The sequence below is a fragment of the Vulpes vulpes genome, chromosome 6, assembly GCF_048418805.1.
Source record: "Vulpes vulpes isolate BD-2025 chromosome 6, VulVul3, whole genome shotgun sequence".
Lineage (NCBI taxonomy): Eukaryota > Metazoa > Chordata > Mammalia > Carnivora > Canidae > Vulpes > Vulpes vulpes.
Genome location: NC_132785.1, coordinates 130,536,324 through 130,553,670, shown reverse-complemented (window position 1 = coordinate 130,553,670; position 17,347 = coordinate 130,536,324). Strand labels below are relative to the sequence as shown.

The 17,347-nt window shown below is 63.1% G+C and overlaps 1 protein-coding gene across 2 annotated transcripts; it reads left to right on the top strand.

Annotated features, from left to right (window-relative positions):
- The first annotated feature begins 431 nt into the window (after window positions 1–431).
- Window positions 432–16,673, top strand: GPR132 (G protein-coupled receptor 132). Of its 2 annotated transcripts, none has more exons than XM_026012722.2 (3): window positions 432–648; window positions 6,729–6,838; window positions 13,152–16,673. In XM_026012722.2, the coding sequence occupies exons 2-3, from the start codon at window positions 6,778–6,780 to the stop codon at window positions 14,279–14,281; spliced, it is 1,191 nt and encodes a 396-aa protein (XP_025868507.2). In that variant the 5' UTR covers window positions 432–648; window positions 6,729–6,777; the 3' UTR covers window positions 14,282–16,673. The 2 variants fall into 2 exon arrangements, with proteins under 2 accessions (XP_025868507.2, XP_072618603.1); XM_072762502.1 differs by lacking the exon at window positions 432–648 and adding an exon at window positions 1,832–2,201.
- Window positions 16,674–17,347: the final 674 nt, after the last annotated feature.

Below are 17,347 nucleotides of genomic sequence, written 5' to 3'. Positions count from 1 at the left end.
GTCTCTGCCTCTCTCTGTCTCTATGAATAAATTTTTTTAAAAAATCTTTAAAAAATAATAAAATAAAGATTTATTTATTTATTCATGAGAGACAGGGAGAGGGAGAGAGAGGCAGAGACCCAGGCAGAGGGAGAAGCAGGCCCCATGCAGGGAGCCTGACGTGGGACTCGATCCCGGGACCCAGGGTCATGCCCTGGGCCGAAGGGAGGCTGTAAACCGCTGAGCCTCCCGGGCGCCCCAGATCTTCACGTTTGTTGACTCTAGGTGGTGGTTGCACGGGGGCTCATCACCTTCCCTCCTCGTTATAAAGGCCTCAGAAATCGGGGGCCGAATGGGCACCTCTGTTCGGTGCCTGCCCTGGGCAGTTGCCCAGCGGAGGCGGGAGGGGGCGGGGGCAGAGAGCCGTCGCCGCCCACCCCTCCTACCTCCTCAAACTCAGAGCTGTAGGACCTATTTCAAATGGTGAAGAAGTTTCACTTCTCGAGAGATGATGAGTGTGATGTTGTAAACAGGATAAACGAAGAGCCCTTCCAGGTTGTGGGCACCTGCCCAGAAGTCAGGAAGTCAGTGACGCCGGGGGCGTCGGCAGGTGGTTACAGGCCCCCTTCCCCCTGCCTGGAAGACGGTGCACCCTCAGGCCCCCGACAGGTGAGCCCCTCCCGGTTCCCCGGTTCCCCGCAGCCCTGTCCTCCCCTGAAGCTTCCTCTCACACCGACCTTCCATGCTCGGGAGTTACTGCTCGGGAAGAGGGGGTGCAGGCCCTGGGCGGGGAGGCGGGCGCAGTGCCTCGGGAGGAGGCGTCAGCTGCCGTCCTCCCAGACCTACCATGGCACAGAGCTGATCATGGTCCGGGTTGGAGCCACGCACCCAACAACGGGAGACATGGATCCCTGGGGGGGGGGGGTTCCGAAGGGAGCAGGTCCCGGAAGAGGGCCTGGGCTGCCAGTGTGGACGCCCACTGTCCCCAGAGACACCTGGCCCCGCTGAGGCTCAGCCTCCCACGGACCCCCGGGCTCTGGTGGCTGCTGCCCAGGGATGGTGGGTCCCAGCCCCACCTGGAGTCTTGGCTTCACCTGCTGCTGCTCCCCTGGGAAGGGCTGCCCTGGGCCTGAGCCCGGGGAGGGCAGCGGTCAGCCCCCGGGCGGGTGTTTCTGGAAGGCTGAAGTAAGCCCTGGGTTCGCCGGCAGAGACTCCGTGCCGCGCTCTCTAGGTCCTCGGCAGCCACCCACGCTAGTGAGAAATCACTGCTCAGGGTGCAGCTGAGTGGGACACCGCCCAGGGCCACAAGGCTCTGCCAGGGGCGGCCGTGACCCGAAGGTCACTTAGGGAGAGTGCAGCGCGCGGGGGTGCATCCGCGGGGGGTGGTCTCCCAGCCCTGAACCCACCACCATTCACTGTCCCTGCTGCAGGCTGGGCACAGAGCCCCCCAGCCCCCGCCCCATGGCTGGGAGAGCCAGGACCGGGCAGGCCTGGGTGGCGCGGACGCGGTTTCCCCTCACTGCACACCCAGGGCAGAGGGTGGTTGGGTGAGGCCGGGAGTCGCCTCCAGCCCGTGTCATTTTCCAAGGAAGTGGGGCGGGTGCTTGGACCCACAGGGTTTTAGCCTGAGGGACAAGCAGCCGTTCGGCCCGGGGTTGGGCAGCGCCTTGCTGGGGGAGCACACGTGGGGCCTCGCGGAGAAACCCACCAGCGGGGTCCACTGGGCCCCCTGGGATCAGCTCCGGGGACCCGGAGGCAGAGCCAAGGGCACCACGCCTGGCCTCTTTCCTCCGAGGGACACCCCCGTCCCCCACCGCCCCCAGGACAGGAAGCGGAGAGGGAGGGCACATGTGACTCGGCTGGGTCTGCCCGGGGACCATGGACGGCCCCGAGAGCAGAGCCCGAGCCGGAGTTCTCCTTGAGGGCTGCCCTGCGGGGTCTGGGGAGGCTCAGGGGGACTGGCCCCACCGGCCTGCCCCAGCTGGGGAGCCCATGACGGCGTAGCCTGTGTCATGTGTCGTCACAGCCCAGAAGTAGACTTGCTGTGGCTTTCCGCCGCCCGGGAGAAGTTCCGAGGCACCAGCCCCAGCAGACTGGGCCCTGCTTGGCCAAGCCCAGGCGGGGCTGCTTTGTCTAAGACCCGGCTCGGCCCCCCTCCCCGCTGCTTCCTGAAGGCCTCAGCTGGGCTGAGCTGAGAGGCACACCCCTTCCCCCCTCCCGGAGTAAGTGTGAGTGTGAGTGTGGCTCCACGTGCGGGCGCGGGCAGGGAGGCGGGACAGTGGGAGTCCCAAAGCGGAGGCGACTCGTGGGTAAGGGTAGGGGCTGGGCCAGGGGTCCCAGCCTGGGGTCCTTCGCCAAGAGAGGACCCAGGGGCCGGTGCCCACGGCTGTGGGGGGCAGGGACGGCAGCTCCGCGGCGCCCCGAGTCTCTGCCTACCCTGAGACTCTTCTGTAAAGTTCTCCCCGTGGCTGGTGGTCCAGGGCGCCGGAGAGTCGGAGCTCGGGGCCGGGCTGGTTCCTGCATCCTCGGCCGTGGGCAGGTGGGCTCCCTGGGTGCTGGCTTGTGCCTGGCTCCCCGAGTGTTGGTGGGTGAGATACCGAGGGCCTGGCTCCCTCGGCTCTGGGGCTGCCTGGCTGGGGGAGGGGGAGGGGCGGGGACGGCCAGCCTGGCGGCGGGCGCGGGCCTGGGGCTGGGTGGTGCCGACACGGGCGACAAGTGCGGAGAGGCGGCTGCACTGTTCTTTCAGGCGTGTCTGTGCCCCGGAGGGTGATGCGATGGTGTTTTAGGGGACCCACCGGGCAGAGAGGGGACACAGAGTCACCGGAGCGGAGGGGGACAGGACAAGTCGGGGCGGACGGCTGGGGGTGTGTCAACCTCATTACTGATCAAAGACATGCAAATGAGTTCTTAAACCTTGCAGGTGAAAATCTACTGGGGGCCTGGCCGGCTCAATGGGTAGAGCCTGGGGCTCTTGATCTGGAGGCGTGAGTTCAAGCCCCATGCTGGGCTTGGAGATCACTTAAGAAAACAAAAGGGATTCCTTAAAAAAAATCTATCGGGAACACCTGGTGGGTCAGCAGGGGAGCATCTGCCTTAGGCTCAGGATGTGACCCCAGGTCCTGGGATCAGTCCCATGTCGGGATCCCCGCAGGGAGCCTGCTTCTCCCACTGCCTGGGTCTCTGCCTCTCTCTGTGTCTCTCGTGAATAAATTTAAAAAAAAAAAGAACTATCAAAATGAAAGAATAGAAGTGTGGGAAGCACACATGGACCACCTGCCGATGGGGCCGGGAGCGCAGCAACTCCCTCCCCAGCCCTTACCCCAATGCGGACAGGACAGCATCGTGTCAGGATGGGAAATCACGGGTCAAGAGGTCAAGCGAGCCGGGGCAGGATAAAACTGTGCGTATCCTGTGGCTGCGGTTTGGGGTCTGCTTGAGAAGTTAACGTAGTAAAGTTCGAGAACGTATGTTGAAAAGCTTGAGGGTCATTTCAAATCCATGAGGACACAGCGCAGGGGCAGTGCCGGCGCACGTGGGGCTCCTCTCACGGCCCCTGCGTTTACTGGGGGAGGCCAGCTGTCAGCCCCCAAGGGGGGAAGGAGCCGGCGGGAGGGGACCTGCTACAGCTGGCCAGGAGGCGGTGGGGACCGGGGCCCCTGGGGATGTCTAGGGCTGACAGGGGCAGGTGGAAGGAGCTTTGGGCCAGCCCCTGGGTCTCTCACTCCACCTGCCCCGCGGCTGAGATCCGCCCCTGTGGGTCCCCAGGGTGGCCCGCTGCTGGCCTGCAGGAGCCAGGAGAGCCACCCCCATGGCTCTTGTCTTCCCACTCAACGTCCAGCCCCGTGGGAGGCCCAGGCCCACCCGACCCCAGCCCCGACCCAGCCCCCAGAGGAGCCAGGGTGCTCTGGGGAGGGCGGGGTGGGGACGCGGGGAGGGAGCAGTCCACTGCCACCCTGCCCGGCCGGATGCTGCGGTCAGCACCCCGGCTCCACAACCAGGCCCGGTGGATTCCATGTCCCAGCGCCACGATGATGCAAGAACCCAGTGAGCTTGGCAGGAGTGAGGCTCTGGCCTGCTCTGGGGCCTGCTGCCCTCTGAGGCCGGGGAGACAGTGGTACTAGACGCCCCGGAGCCCTGGAGGGCCGCGAGCTGCTCTGCCGGCCACCCCCGCACCCCGCTGCTCCGGCCTGGCCTGGCGCCGGGCCTCTGGCTCTTTCACGGTGCTCGCACCCCCTCCCTGTGCCTTCCGTCCAGCCAGGCTGTTGGTGCCTGACGGTCAGTGGAATGGCCCCAGACCTGGACCTCAGCACCCCGCACTACTCAGGCCACGTGGGCAGGCCCCCCAGGCCCCCAGGCCCCCACTCACTGCTGGCCAGCCCGTGTCCTCAGAGCGCAGGCCCCGGGGGGCAGCCTGTGAAGGGCCCTCCTGCCTGCCGGGCTCACTTGGGAAGACAGAGCACATTTTCTGTGGGGCCACCACTTCCTCCAGCATCTGCAGAAGCAGCTTCAAGAGACACCCCCCACCCCCCCTGGCATGTGCTTCGGGAAGAGGGGTCAGAGCTCGGCACCCCAGCTTCTAGAGTACCTCGGGGAGGCAGCACACTCCCCGGAGCCCCGCCCCCAGGCAGTTTATTAATCTGATGGAGGAAATCCGGCCCAGGGCCCACCCATGCTCCTGGGGCTCAGAAGCATCCGGATGCCTCCCAGGTGGCCTGGCCTGCGGGCCACTCCTCCCTTGGGGGCCGCCCCCTCGCCCCCAGCCTGCTGGGTCTCTGTTCTGGGGGTTTGCGTCCTGCAGGCCCTGCTCGTGACAGCCGGGACACCTTGGTCCAGCTCTCTAAAGGGCAGGTCCTCCGTGCGGTCCTCCTAGGCTAGGCTGCAAGCCCCAGGGGCGGCCCAAGCTGTTGGGGGGCTGATCTGAGACCCGGGGGTAGGACAGGCAAGGTCCAGTGACCCTCCAAGCCCAGGCCTGCCGGCCTATTGGGGAATGTCAGCCCCAGAAGGTTAATCACATGGGAGACACCCTTTCTAGACTCACCTTTGTCTGCGTTTTCCAGGTACTCAGTCCCTGCTCAGTCGAAGTCCCCGAGGTACTCTAGAAGCTTTCTGTAGCTTCAGGCACACGTCCTGGCCTCCTGCTGTTTCTGCTTGGTGGGAAAACAGTGACTAGGGGCTGAGCAGCTAATCTGGGGGCAGCTGGGCCACAGCACTCACTCCTAGGGTGCAGCTGCTGGCTGTCGGTGGGCGTCTCCCTCTGAGCAGGTGGCCTGGGGTGGGATGGGGAGCCCCTGCAGGAGCCCCTCTGGGCCCAGCCTCAGGGAGCAGGAGCCAGCGGGCCCCCGGGTTCTGGGAGGACAGTGTACAGCACTCACCTCCCACCCTCCAGACACTCTGGCTCACAAGGACAGAGGCTATTTCAGGGAAGGATGTAGAGACATAAGGACCCTGGACACAGTCCCTCACCAGGCAGGGCCCACTGTGCCTTCGGACCCCCCACCCTCTGTGCTCTGCAGGCTTCGAGCTGCTGTCCTGGGGGTTGGGGGTCCTGGACCCTCCCACATGGGGCGATGTGCAGAGACATGCTTGCAGGTCACATGCAGTTCACATCTTGGGTAATTACTCTACCAGGAAAAATTCCTAGAAAGGATTTTTTGTAAAAAAAAAATATGCTTATCTGATCCAAAGGTAAGCACATTGAGGATTTGGGGAAGCACGTTGCAACATTGTGCTCAGAAACGTTTGTGTCAGGGGCACCCGGGTGGCTCGGTGGTTGAGCATCAGCCTTCAGCCCCGGGCATGATCCCGGGGTCCTGGGATGGGTCCCATATCCCTGCATGGAGCCTGCTTCTCCCTCTGCCTGTGTCTCTGCCTCTCTCTGTGTGTCTCATGAATAAATAAATAAAATCTTTAAAAATATTTTTTTTTATATTTTTTATGCTCTTGTCAGCCCAGTAAAGGGTACCCACTTCCTCACTCTTTTGGCAACACTAAGAATTAAAGTTCTTTATTCTTGCCAGTCTCACAGGCAAAAAAGGACTGCCATTTCGATGTTTCTGTTCACATTTCTTGGATTATAAGTAGAGTTGAGCTTTTTATTTTTTATTTTTTTTAAGATTTTACTTATTTATTCATGAAAGACAGAGAGAGAGAGAGAGAGAGGCAGAGACACAGACAGAGGGAGAAGCAGGCTCCATGCAGGGAGCCCGACGTGGGACTCGATCCCGGGTCTCCAGGATCATGCCTTGGGCCGAAGGCGGCACTAAACCGCTGAGACACCCGGGCTGCCCAGCTTTTTCTTTTTTTTTTTATTATTATTATTATTTTTTATTTTTTATTTATGATAGTCATACAGAGAGAAAGAGAGAGAGGCAGAGACACAGGCAGAGGGAGAAGCAGGCTCCATGCACCGGGAGCCTGATGTGGGACTCGATCCCGGGTCTCCAGGATCGCGCCCTGGGCCAAAGGCAGGCGCCAAACCGCTGCGCCACCCAGGGATCCCTGCCCAGCTTTTTCTTTTTTGGAGTTTTAGGATCTGTTTTTATTTCTTTTGTGAATTATGTGCTCTTTGGTTTTGAAACTTCTTGTTTTTATTGATTTGTAGACATTCTTTACGCATGAAGGACCTGCTGTTGTATCCCACAGGATAAGCACAACACTTGGCACAAAGTCAATGCTCACTGAGCATCTGTCAAATGATTTGTGATTTAATCTGATTTCCTCAAAGTCATTTCATCCTACTCTTTCTCCAGGTCGTCTTAAACCCTCAGAGCAAGCTTCTCGGTAGGATTGATAGGATGTATGACGTGTGCTAGAAAGGCCGCTGGGGCCACCGTGAAGCTGGAGCCCCCCAATATGCCAGGTGAGAGAGTCCTCCGTTCGCGTCTCCTCCGACTTTACACATTGAGGAGGGAGCCTGTCAGGATGGTTCTACAACGCGCCTCGTCTCAAGCGGGGATACTTCCTTCAAAACGTAGCGTGAGGCAACAGATTTATCAAAATGAAAACTAACTCCTAAGCGAGGGAGGTGTCGGCTTCCCGTGGAGACTTCGGGAAGCAGCTGGGGGGGCTCTGTTCCGCGGGCAGGAGGGAACCTGGAGCAGGATGCATGGGCATGAGGGCCTCCCGGCCCGTTTCCTGCCCACGGCCAAGCCCCGGAGCCTCTCAGAGGCCCCGCAGGAGCCTGTCACCCTGTCTCCTGGGCCTTACCTGGTCCCCCAGGAAGCTCTCCCCCTCCACCTGTCGGGAGCCCCGGCAAAGACAGGGCGTCATTGCCCTCCTGCCTGAGAACTGCCCCGCAGCCAGCTGCCCCTGGCTCCTGGGCCTGGTCACCTCTGGGCCCTGCTCCAGCCCCTCGCCCGGGAGCGGGGACGGCGGCACCTGTCCCCAGGCCTAGGAAGGGGAGGTCCCGGAGAGGTCAGCCGCGCACCACCCCACAGCCAGGACGCTGGCCGCTCGTGGAAACCAAAGGCCCGGTGCAGGCGAGGACGCGGGAGAAGCTGGAAGCCTCTGCGCCGCCGGTGGGCGCGGGAGGGGGCGCAGCCCCTGCGGGGGGCTCCGCGGTTCCTCAGAAAGCTGAAAATAGAACTTCCCTGTGATACAGCAATTTTACTTCTGGGTTTTTACCCAAAAGAAGTGAAAGTAGGGCGTTGCAGCGATAGCTCTGTGCCCGTAATCTGGGCAGCATGACTCACGGGCAACTAAGAGTGGAGGGAAGCCAGGTGTCCACCCGCCGGAGGACGGACAGGCGAACGGGCACACACGGGACTGGGACCCCGCCTTGGCCAGGGAGGCCATTCTGGCACCTGCTGCCACACGGGTGGAGCTCGGGGCCACGGCCTGGGGCGGGGGAGCCAGTCTTGCCCGACCCCCCCGTGTGCGGGACCTCCAGAGCAGGCCGTGCGGGCGCTGGGAGCGAGGGACAGGGTGTCAGTTTTGCAAGATGACGAGAGTCCTGCGGGCGGACAGTGTGAATGTCCTTGTGCCCCGAGCTGTACACTTAAAAATGATGAAGACGGTGACCTTTAGATTATGTGCACTTTACTGGAGTGAGGGCACTGGGGGCGACCAGGGAGTGGCACGGCGGACCCTGTCGCTTGGGGACACGCCGATGAAGCTTCAGCAGGGGCACAAGCCAGGGCGCACTCCGCCCCCCGCGGCCCCCACTCGGTGGGAGGGCAGCTGAGACCCCTCAAGGCAGGTGCACGGCCTGCGGGATCCCGGGCTGGTGCCCTGGGCGAGCGCAGCATTTGGAACGCGCGGCTTTCCTTACGGTCTGGCCGGCGGAGAGGTCGGGGGTCATGCCCCAGGGGCGCCAGGCTAGAGGACAGAAGCCACCTTCCGCGCTGTGATGGGGCCAGGCCAGGCCCGGCCGGACGGTGAAGGCACCGTGAAGCTCGGCCTGCGCCGGGCGGCCCGCTGGCGGCTGGGCACGCTCCCCGCTGACCCGGAGGGTCCACCTGGGAGCGGGAGCGCACCGGGGAGGAACCGCGGGGCCCAGGTGCGGAGCTGTCACGGCGTCTCCTGAGGAACTGAAAGGCTCAGCCCAGGAGCACGGCCTCTGGGAGCACGTGTCACCGCGAGGCCGCAGCCCTTCATCTCCCTGACAGGTCCCAGAGGAGGCCGGGGAGGGAGGGGGGCCGGGGTGGCTCTGGGTGCAGGTCACGGAGGGGTGCAGGAGAGCAGGCCGGGCAGGGGACGGGGTGCGTGGGAGGCTGGGGGTGGCAGCCTCCTTCCCGGGTGTGCCCCAGAGCAGGTGAGTCAGGGCAGGTCCCTGGTCCTTCGAGCTGGGGGCCCGCCCTCCCGTCTGTCCTTGCACTCCCGAGCAGGGCTGGGGGAAGGCAGGTGTGCAGCCACAGCTGGGCCGGGACCAGCCTCGGGCTCCAACAGCTCGCTCGAGCCTGGGCTGGGGCTGGTTCTGCCTACAGGCCTCCTGGCTGTTGGACAGGGTGGCAACTCGCAGGTGGGCGTGAGTGGGTACTAGGGTGAGTACTGGGGCCCCTGTTCTCCACGCCGCGGCCCAACAGCCCGCTACGAGGTCCCTCGAAGCCTGGGTCACCCTTGGCAGAGCTCCGGAAAAGCACGTCTTCACCACCGGCCTGGGCTGGGAGGGTGCCCCAGGCTGTGCACGGACGAGGTCCCTCCAGTCCCGGGGCGTCAGGGTCCCCGGAACGTCTCTGGTCCTTGGCCTCCGTGTGTCATGGTACCGTGAATCCCAGTGAGAAGACGTCACAGAGTCTGTTTTATGTCCCTGTGCTGATTGATGGCTGTCCATTTCCCACGTGATGGGGACAGCAGGCAAGCCCCGGGCTCTTGCTTACGGGTGGGCATGGGGCTTGGTGTGGGGCTTGTCCCCCGTGCACCCCAAAGAGCAGCCCCAAGTGTGAGGGCTGCTAGAAAACCAGCTCTGGAACAAGTCCAAGGACTCCTGCCCACTGGCTGCCCCCGCTCAGGTGGGGGACCCTGGTGACTGGTGGCAGCAAGCCCACACCCTCTCTGAGGATGGCCCCTTCCACTCGGGCAATGCTCACAGGTCACGTCGCACCAAACGGAGTCTCAGAACCGCCGCCCCAGCTACGAGGGAGCCGGCCCTGCGGTGCACGGCAGGGCGCAGAGAGCTAGCGCCGGGGGTTAGAGACCTGGCTCCGCGCCGCCAGCCTCTCCGATGGCCTCACGCGGTGCCACGGGCACGTGGGCAACATGGACGATCAGGGTGGGGACCGCACCGCAGGCCATCCAGACACACCAGAGAAGGACCCAGATGGGGGTCCTTCACAAAGGAAAGCTGGATCGCCGACTTTCCAGTGAATGAGTGTTTAAAAAGCACGACTTGGACGAAGAGGCCACAGGCTGTAGGTGGGCATCCATCCGGCTCCTCGGACGGCCGTGCGGGTCGAGGTCAGGGTGGAGGCCCCGAGCTCCCACGGGCGGGAGGGGAAGCCTGGGGCGGCTGATGCAACCAGCAGAACCCTGACAGGCCCAACGTGGGTCCGTGTGCGACGGCGGAACCCATGTGCCCTCGATGCAGAAGGTCCAAAGGCATGAGAGTCAGACCCGCGGGGCTCCTCAGGGCTCCAGGGGACAGAGGACAGGGAAGGCTAAAGCAGACCCCTGGGAGTCCGCCTGCCGGGTGAACAGGGCGTCCTGGCAGGTCCTGTTCTGCTCACGTGCGGGCGGAGGAGGTCCTGAGGCAGGAGGAGCGGGGTCTCCCGGGGCTGGAGGGGAAGGGAGGGGAGACTGGCTGCCACTGGGCTCCTCATGTGAGGCTACAAACGGAGGAGCCCCCACGAGTGGCGCACTGAGCCGGAGTGGCCCAGGGGCCGTCGGGGCACTCGCAGGTCCGGAGGGTGCAGGTTCTGAGGAGCTCCAGCTGCTACAGTAAATCTGTAGGGTCATCTCCAAGAGACCAAAAAAATGGACCTAATAATCATTTCAAAACCAACGAGGGGGAACAGAATTTAAGAGCGGAACAAATCCAGAAGTTGTGCTTACTTGCTCCGTGGCAGGGAGCCTCTGTTCCAGACGCTCTCCGGGGCCTGCGGCTGCCCTGTGTGCCGCCCCGTGTGCGCACGTCCCCGGCCGTCACCGGAGGCCCTCGTCCCACCTGACCAGCTCTGTCAAGACCAGCCCCAAACACAGCCATGCTCTGAGCTGCTGGGGACAGGGCTTCGTCATGGCTTTTGGCGGGGGGGGGGGGGGGGGGGAGCATAGGGGACACAGTTCAACCCTTAAGAGAAGACAAAAGGGGAAGAGAAACAGGGCAAAGGAGAACGGGAGGTGTGGGAAACAAACCGTCAGTGTAAACAGACCCGCTCGGTAACCGAGAGCCCGGAGTGTGGAAGGTTTTTGTACGTGTCACGGCTAAAGCCCTGGGTTGCAGGGACCTCGCAGGTGGACAGCTGGGAAAAATACACCAAATGGATACAAATCAAGAGACTTTATACGAAAAGCACTAATAGAGATTATAGCGCCTCCCTACGGTGCTGCTACAGATTACCGCGCGCTTAGAGACTCCAGAGTGCAGACAGGATCATTGTCCTGGGGCGAGCCCCGAGAGGTGGGCTCGATGGGTGGCGCTGGCTACGCAACTTCTGGAGGCTCTGGGGGAGGATCCGTTTCTGCGCCGGTTTGGGCTCTGGGCTCCGGAAGCCACCCGCATCCTGGGGCCCGCCCAAATCCCAAGGCTCTCCTGCATCCGGGGGCCAGCCTGCATCCCGGAACCAGCTTGAATCCCAGGGCCCCCCTGAATCCCAGGGCTCCCCCGCATCCCAGGGCCTGCCTGCATCCCAGGCCTCCCAGCATCCTGGGGCCAGCATGCATCTCGGGTTGACCCTGCATCCTGGGACCAGCTTGCATCCCAGGGCCAGCCAGCATCCTGGGGCTCCCCTGCACCCCGGGGCCAGCTTGCATCCCGGGGCCAGCCAGCATCCCAGGGCTCCCCTGCATCCTGGGACCAGCATGTATCCCGGGGCTCCCCTGCATCCTGGGACCAGCATGCATCCCGGGGCTCCCTTGCATCCCAGGGCTCCCCTGCACCCCAGGGCCAGCCAGCATCCCGGGACTCCTCTGCATCCTGGGACCAGCTTGCATCTCAGGGCCAGCCAGCATCCCGGGGCTCCCCTGTATCCTGGGACCAGCTTGCATCCCAGGGCCAGCCAGCATCCTGGGGCTCCCCTGCATCTTGGGACCAGCTTGCATCCCGGGGCTCCCTTGCATCCCAGGGCTCCCCTGCACCCCGGGGCCAGCCAGCATCCCGGGGCTCCCCTGCATCCTGGGACGAGCTTGCATCTCAGGGCCAGCCAGCATCCCGGGGCTCCCCTGTATCCTGGGACCAGCTTGCATCTCAGGGCCAGCCAGCATCCTGGGGCTCCCCTGCACCCCGGGGCCAGCTTGCATCCCGGGGCCAGCCAGCATCCCAGGGCTCTCCTGCATCCCGGGGCTCGCGGCCCCTTCCTCCGTCGTCGAAGCTGCCCGGGGCTGCCTGAGTTGTCACGTCCCTCCACCTGTCTGTCCGTCCTCCTCCCTCTTCTGCAAGCAAGGGCCCTGTGATAATCCATGATCATCTCCGTCTTTCTCTACTGTCCGCTATTTAGCAAACTTAACTCCCTCTGCGACCTTACGTCCCCTTTGCTGTGTAGCCAGAGTTACAGGGTGCCACATCCCTGTGGGGGCGGGAACTCTGCCTACCACGGAGATTGAGAGCATCACGACACGATGATACGGGGGTGGGTGCATCAGGAAGCACAGCCAGAGCCTGGACACCTGACCGGTAAGACGCAGTATGGAAAGCAAATTTTGCGAGAGCCATGAGGAGACGTGGACAAATGGAGCATCACGACAGGGGCGGTTAATCTTTTTTCTCAGTAATTGAGAGTCAAAACAGGTGACAGGTTAGGACAGGCCAGGCCCTAGGGGACAGGGTGGAGCACCTAGATGGTGGGAAACGTGCGGAAGCCGACACTCACTCAGCAATGAAAGAAGGAACTTGCTTTCCAAGCCCACAAACGACCGTTTGAGGACCCGCCTCGGGAGTGGCGCGGACTGGGTACTGCCCCAGCCTGCAGGCTCCGGCCACGATGCCGTCCGGTTGGAGACCGAAGATCTGAGGGTCATGTTTAGAAACCCACTTGGGGGGCTCAGTCGGGGAAGCGTCTGCTTTTGGCTCAGGTCATGATCTCAGGGTTCTCGGATCGAGTCCCACATCCGGTTCCCTGCTCAGCGGGGAGTCTGCTGCTCCCTTTGCCCCTCCTCACCACCCCCCCAGCCCACTCATGCTCGCTCTCTTTCTCAAATAAATAAATAAAAATTAAAAGCAAAAACAAACAGAAAAAAGGTTTAGAAACCCACTTGGAGGGATCCCTGGGTGGCACAGCGGTTTGGTGCCTGCCTTTGGCCCAGGGCGCGATCCTGGAGACCCGGGATCGAATCCCACGTCAGGCTCCCGGTGCATGGAGCCTGCTTCTCCCTCTGCCTGTGTCTCTGCCTCTCTCTCTCTCTCTGTGACTATCAAAAAAAAAAAAAAAAAAAAAGTTAGAAACCCACTTGGAAGTTTATTTGTAAGCCCCTGGTGTGTTGAGTCTGGAGTTAGCCCGAACCTTCTCCTTTCTTAGTGCCAGAAAGTCTCTCCCGGGTGGCTCCCAGGGACGCCTGTCCTCACACTTGTCTCTGCCCCACAGGAAACGCCACCGTGGTCACCAGCCCCGTCCTGGTGACCCTGGCTCCTAGCATGAGCACCTCAAACTGCAACGAGTCCTTTGAGGACAGCAGACTGGCCCTGGTGTTGGTGTACAGCGCGGTGTGTGTGCTGGGCCTGCCGGCCAACTGCCTGACCGCCTGGCTCACGCTGCTCCAGGTGCTCCAGGGCAACGTGCTGGCCGTCTACCTCTTCTGCCTGTCGCTCTGCGAGATGCTCTACATCAGCACCCTGCCCCTCTGGATCACGTACATCCAGAACCACCACCGCTGGACGCTGGGCCTCGGGGGCTGCAAGGTGACGGGCTACATCTTCTTCTGCAACCTGTACGTGAGCATCCTCTTTCTGTGCTGCATCTCCTGTGACCGCTTCCTAGCGGTGGTGTACGCCCTGGAGAGCCGCGGCCGCCGCCACCAGAGGACCGCCATCCTCATCTCCGTGTCCGTCTTCGTTGTTGTCGGGCTCGTTCACTACCCGGTGTTTGAAATGGAAGAGAGGGGGACGTGCTTCGAGGGGTCGATGAACACCAGGATCGCCGGGTTCTACTACTTGCGCTTCGCCCTGGGGTTCGCTGTCCCCCTCTTCATCATCGCGTTCACCAACCAGCGGATCTTCAGGAGCATCAAGCTGAGCACCGGCCTGAGCGCCGCCCAGAAGGCCAAGGTGAAGCACTCGGCCATCGCGGTCGTGACCATCTTCCTGCTGTGCTTCGCCCCCTACCACCTGGTGCTCCTCGCTAAAGCCGTCGCCTTTTCCTACTATAAGGGAGACCCGGGCACCATGAGGACCTATGAAGCCAGGCTGTGCACGCTCTCCGCGGTGTTTCTGTGCCTGTCCACGGTGAACAGCGTGGCTGACCCCATCATCTACGTGCTGGCCACGGACCATTCGCGGCAGGAAGTGTCCAGAATCCACAAGGAATGGAAAAAGTGCTCCGCAAAAACAGACATCTCCAAGCTTCACACAAGTTCGAAGGACTCCGAGGAGTTGCCACTGCCCATGTCACTCACAAACGGCTCCACGTGGCCCAGGACTGTCCACCCGCCAGAGTCAGAGCTGGCTACGTGGAGCTCACAGGGCACTTTGGAGAGGCTGAGTGGAGAGCCCCACTGAGCCCACGGTCCTGCAGGGCAGGGTGGCCGGCGTGGGAGCCCAGGGGCCAGTGGCTTCCCCATCCACTGAGCCTGCTAGCCGGTGTCCACAACGCTGGCCATGAAAACATGCCACCGATTTCTCATGCTGGAGACATGTTCTCTGTAAGCCCCTGCCCCTCGGGGTCCCAGCCCTCCTAGGCTGTCCCACTGGGTCCCACACAGCCCACGGGAAGGGCGATGCTTCCAGGCACAGGTGCCGCGGCAGCGGGCAGGCAGGACGGCCTCTTGCTCTGCACTGGTGCTGGCTGGCTCACTCGGCTATTAGCAAACAGCAGGGCTGCTGGCAGAGGCCTCGTGCCTGCCTGGTGCTGCCGGCAGCTGGCACACGCCACACACGGGGTAGGTGCCTGGTCACTGTCCACAGTGATGACTTTATTTTCTGTGCTTTTCTGCAAGCCTTGCTTGGATAACTGTGATAGTACAACACGACCGTGTTCTGCCTCGAAATGCCCATGCAAAGCAGGCACCTTCGCGCAGTGCCAGGTCGCAGCAGGACAGCCAATGCCTATGGGGGGGCGGCCCCTGGCTGGGCTGGCTCTGTGCCCAGCACGTCTGACGCCGCAGGCTGCTGTGAGCCCCACAGGGCAGCCGTGAGGTGGGCGACCGGCTGCTCTGGCTTCCAGAGGGGCAGCCGACGCATCCTCTGTAGGGTGCCCAGATCGGGAAAGGCTGGTGGACACCCCAGGAAGGTGACACGGCCGCCCCAGAGGTTCAGAGGATAGTTGGAATTCCTCCCATCAAGGCTTCCTGGCTTCAGGGTCAGGGGAGAAGCCGCCCGAGGCTCGAATAGGGGCATCAGGAGTGAGCAGGTGACACCCCAGGCCTCCAGCCTCCTGGCGAGGTGCGGGTGGGGCCTGGAACCAGGTCCCCGTGGGGCCTGGGAGGTGGGTTCCCTGGGAGCCCCACAGCCCTGGGCCAGGGCCTGGCTCTGCCCCGACCAGCCTGGGAGGCCTTGGTTTCCTGCCTGTAACAGGGTCAATGACAGGTACCTCGAGGGTCAGTGTGGGGGCTGACCCGCTGCCTCTGCTTCAGGCTCCTGAGACAGGAGCCCAGCAGGCTGCTCGCCCGCGGAGGGGCCCAGGCGCCCCAGGCACCTGCTCTTCACAGGAGCCGCGCCGGGCCGTCGTGCCAAGTTGCGTCCCCGTGGTTGTAAGGCAGCTCGCTGCCCATCGCCCTTCCCTGGCGCGACAGACATTGAAAAGATACGTCTAAGAAGTTAGTGGAAACAGCGCACACACGCAGGCCAGCCCCAAGTTCCTTCTGATGAAATGACGTCATGCCCCTCTCCGGGCCGGCGTCTTCCTCTCAGGCTCTCCCGGAGGCGTGTGGGCCCCCGGGCTCCGGAAGTGATGGGCTTGGCTTCTGGGAACCGTCGGGAATGCTCAGCACTGGGGGGAGAGCTGGGTGCGGCGGGAGGGGCCCGTCAGGCTTCCGTGGTGCCCCCCCCATGCCAGTTTGTGGGGAGCTGCTGTAACCCATTAGCACAGACCGGGGCCGGGGAGGCAGGGCTTGAAACGAAGCTTGTTCTCTCCTCGTTCTGGTTCTGGGGGCTGAAGTCCAGGATCCAGGGCGTGGGCAGCGCTGGCTCCTCCTGGGGGCTCTGGGGGAGGACCCGGTCCGGGCTCGTCCGTCCCTCAGCTTCGGGCGTAGGGGGCCATCCCTGGCCGCCTCCCGTCTCTGCCTCCCTCTGCTCGTGCCCTCCTCTGGGAGCCTCTCTGCATCTCCTGTCTCACGGCCACACCCTGGCCTCCAGTGGCCGCCTGGACACCGGGCGCAGCGGTCAGACCCAGCGTGCTCTGCCGTGGCCCACTGCCCCTCGGGCACCAGGGTGACCAGGCTGCCTGAAGGCCCTGGCAGGTGCACAAGTGTCCCACGGGGGAGAGGGGTCTTCAGCCTGAGAAGCCGCCACAAGCCACCTGGCCCCGGTGCCTCGGCACTGCCCCAGGACCAGCGTTTTCAGATGACAGGTGCGCCGAGCTTCGCGGGTGCGGTGGCCTGAGCTCTGGGCGATGTTGGATGGAGACCTCCGCGGTAGCCAGTCGCAGAGCCGCTGGGGCAGCAGAGCTGCTGGGACAAGCCTCCCCGCTGGTCCTGCTGGAGGGGCCCGTGGGCGGGGCCTGATACGGGGCAGGATTCCGTGGCTGGAACCAGGGTGAGCCGGGGTCCAGGGTCAGAAGGGGTGACCTAGGGCAGCCCGGGTGGCGCAGCGGTTTAACGTCGCCTTTAGCCCACGACGTGATCCTGCAGACCCGGGATCGAGTCCCACGTCGGGCTCCCTTCATGGAGCCTGCTTCTCCCTCTGCCTCTCTCTCTCTGTGTCTCTCATGAATAAATAAAATCTTAAAAAAAAAGAAGGGGTGACCTAGAGGCTTCCTTTCCCTGGGGCATCTCAGAGGGGGTCTGCGGTGAAGGCTGGGGCCTCACGAGATTGGAAAATGCGTGAGGAGGGACAGTGACCACGGGGGACAAGGAGAAGCTCTGTGCTGACGGCCCAACCAGCTCGGTGTCCGCTCTAAGACGCCAGCGTGGCCTTGAGTCTGAGAGCCTGGGGGGCAGCAGGCAGAGGGTACCAGGCCCGAACCCCAGCTGAACCCAAGGCCCAGCCTGCATCGGTCCCCCCGGCCAGGCTGTGCTCCTCTCCTTGATGACCAGTGACGTGATGCTGTCTCCACTCACTGGCCACTGCACAGACACCCTGCAGCTTCCCGCCCCCACGAACGCACCTCCCACCCCCACCGCAGTGTCCTGGCTGCTGGTGGCTGCGGTCCACAAGTCGCACCCTGGGTGGCCCCTCAGGAGAGGTGGGCTCGGGATGGTGTGGCTGGGTGTTCTGCAGTCCGTGGAGGAGGGGTGGCACGTCCCCCACCCCAAGGCCTTGGGACCCCAACCCCCCGGGAAGGGCTGTTGCAGGGGAGGGCCTTGGGGCAGCACGTGCGCACGCCCTCTGGAGTGATGCACGGGGAGTGAGGGCGCTGGCCGTGGGATGTGCCCCAACACGACCCACAGGGCTCCTGAGGACAGCTCA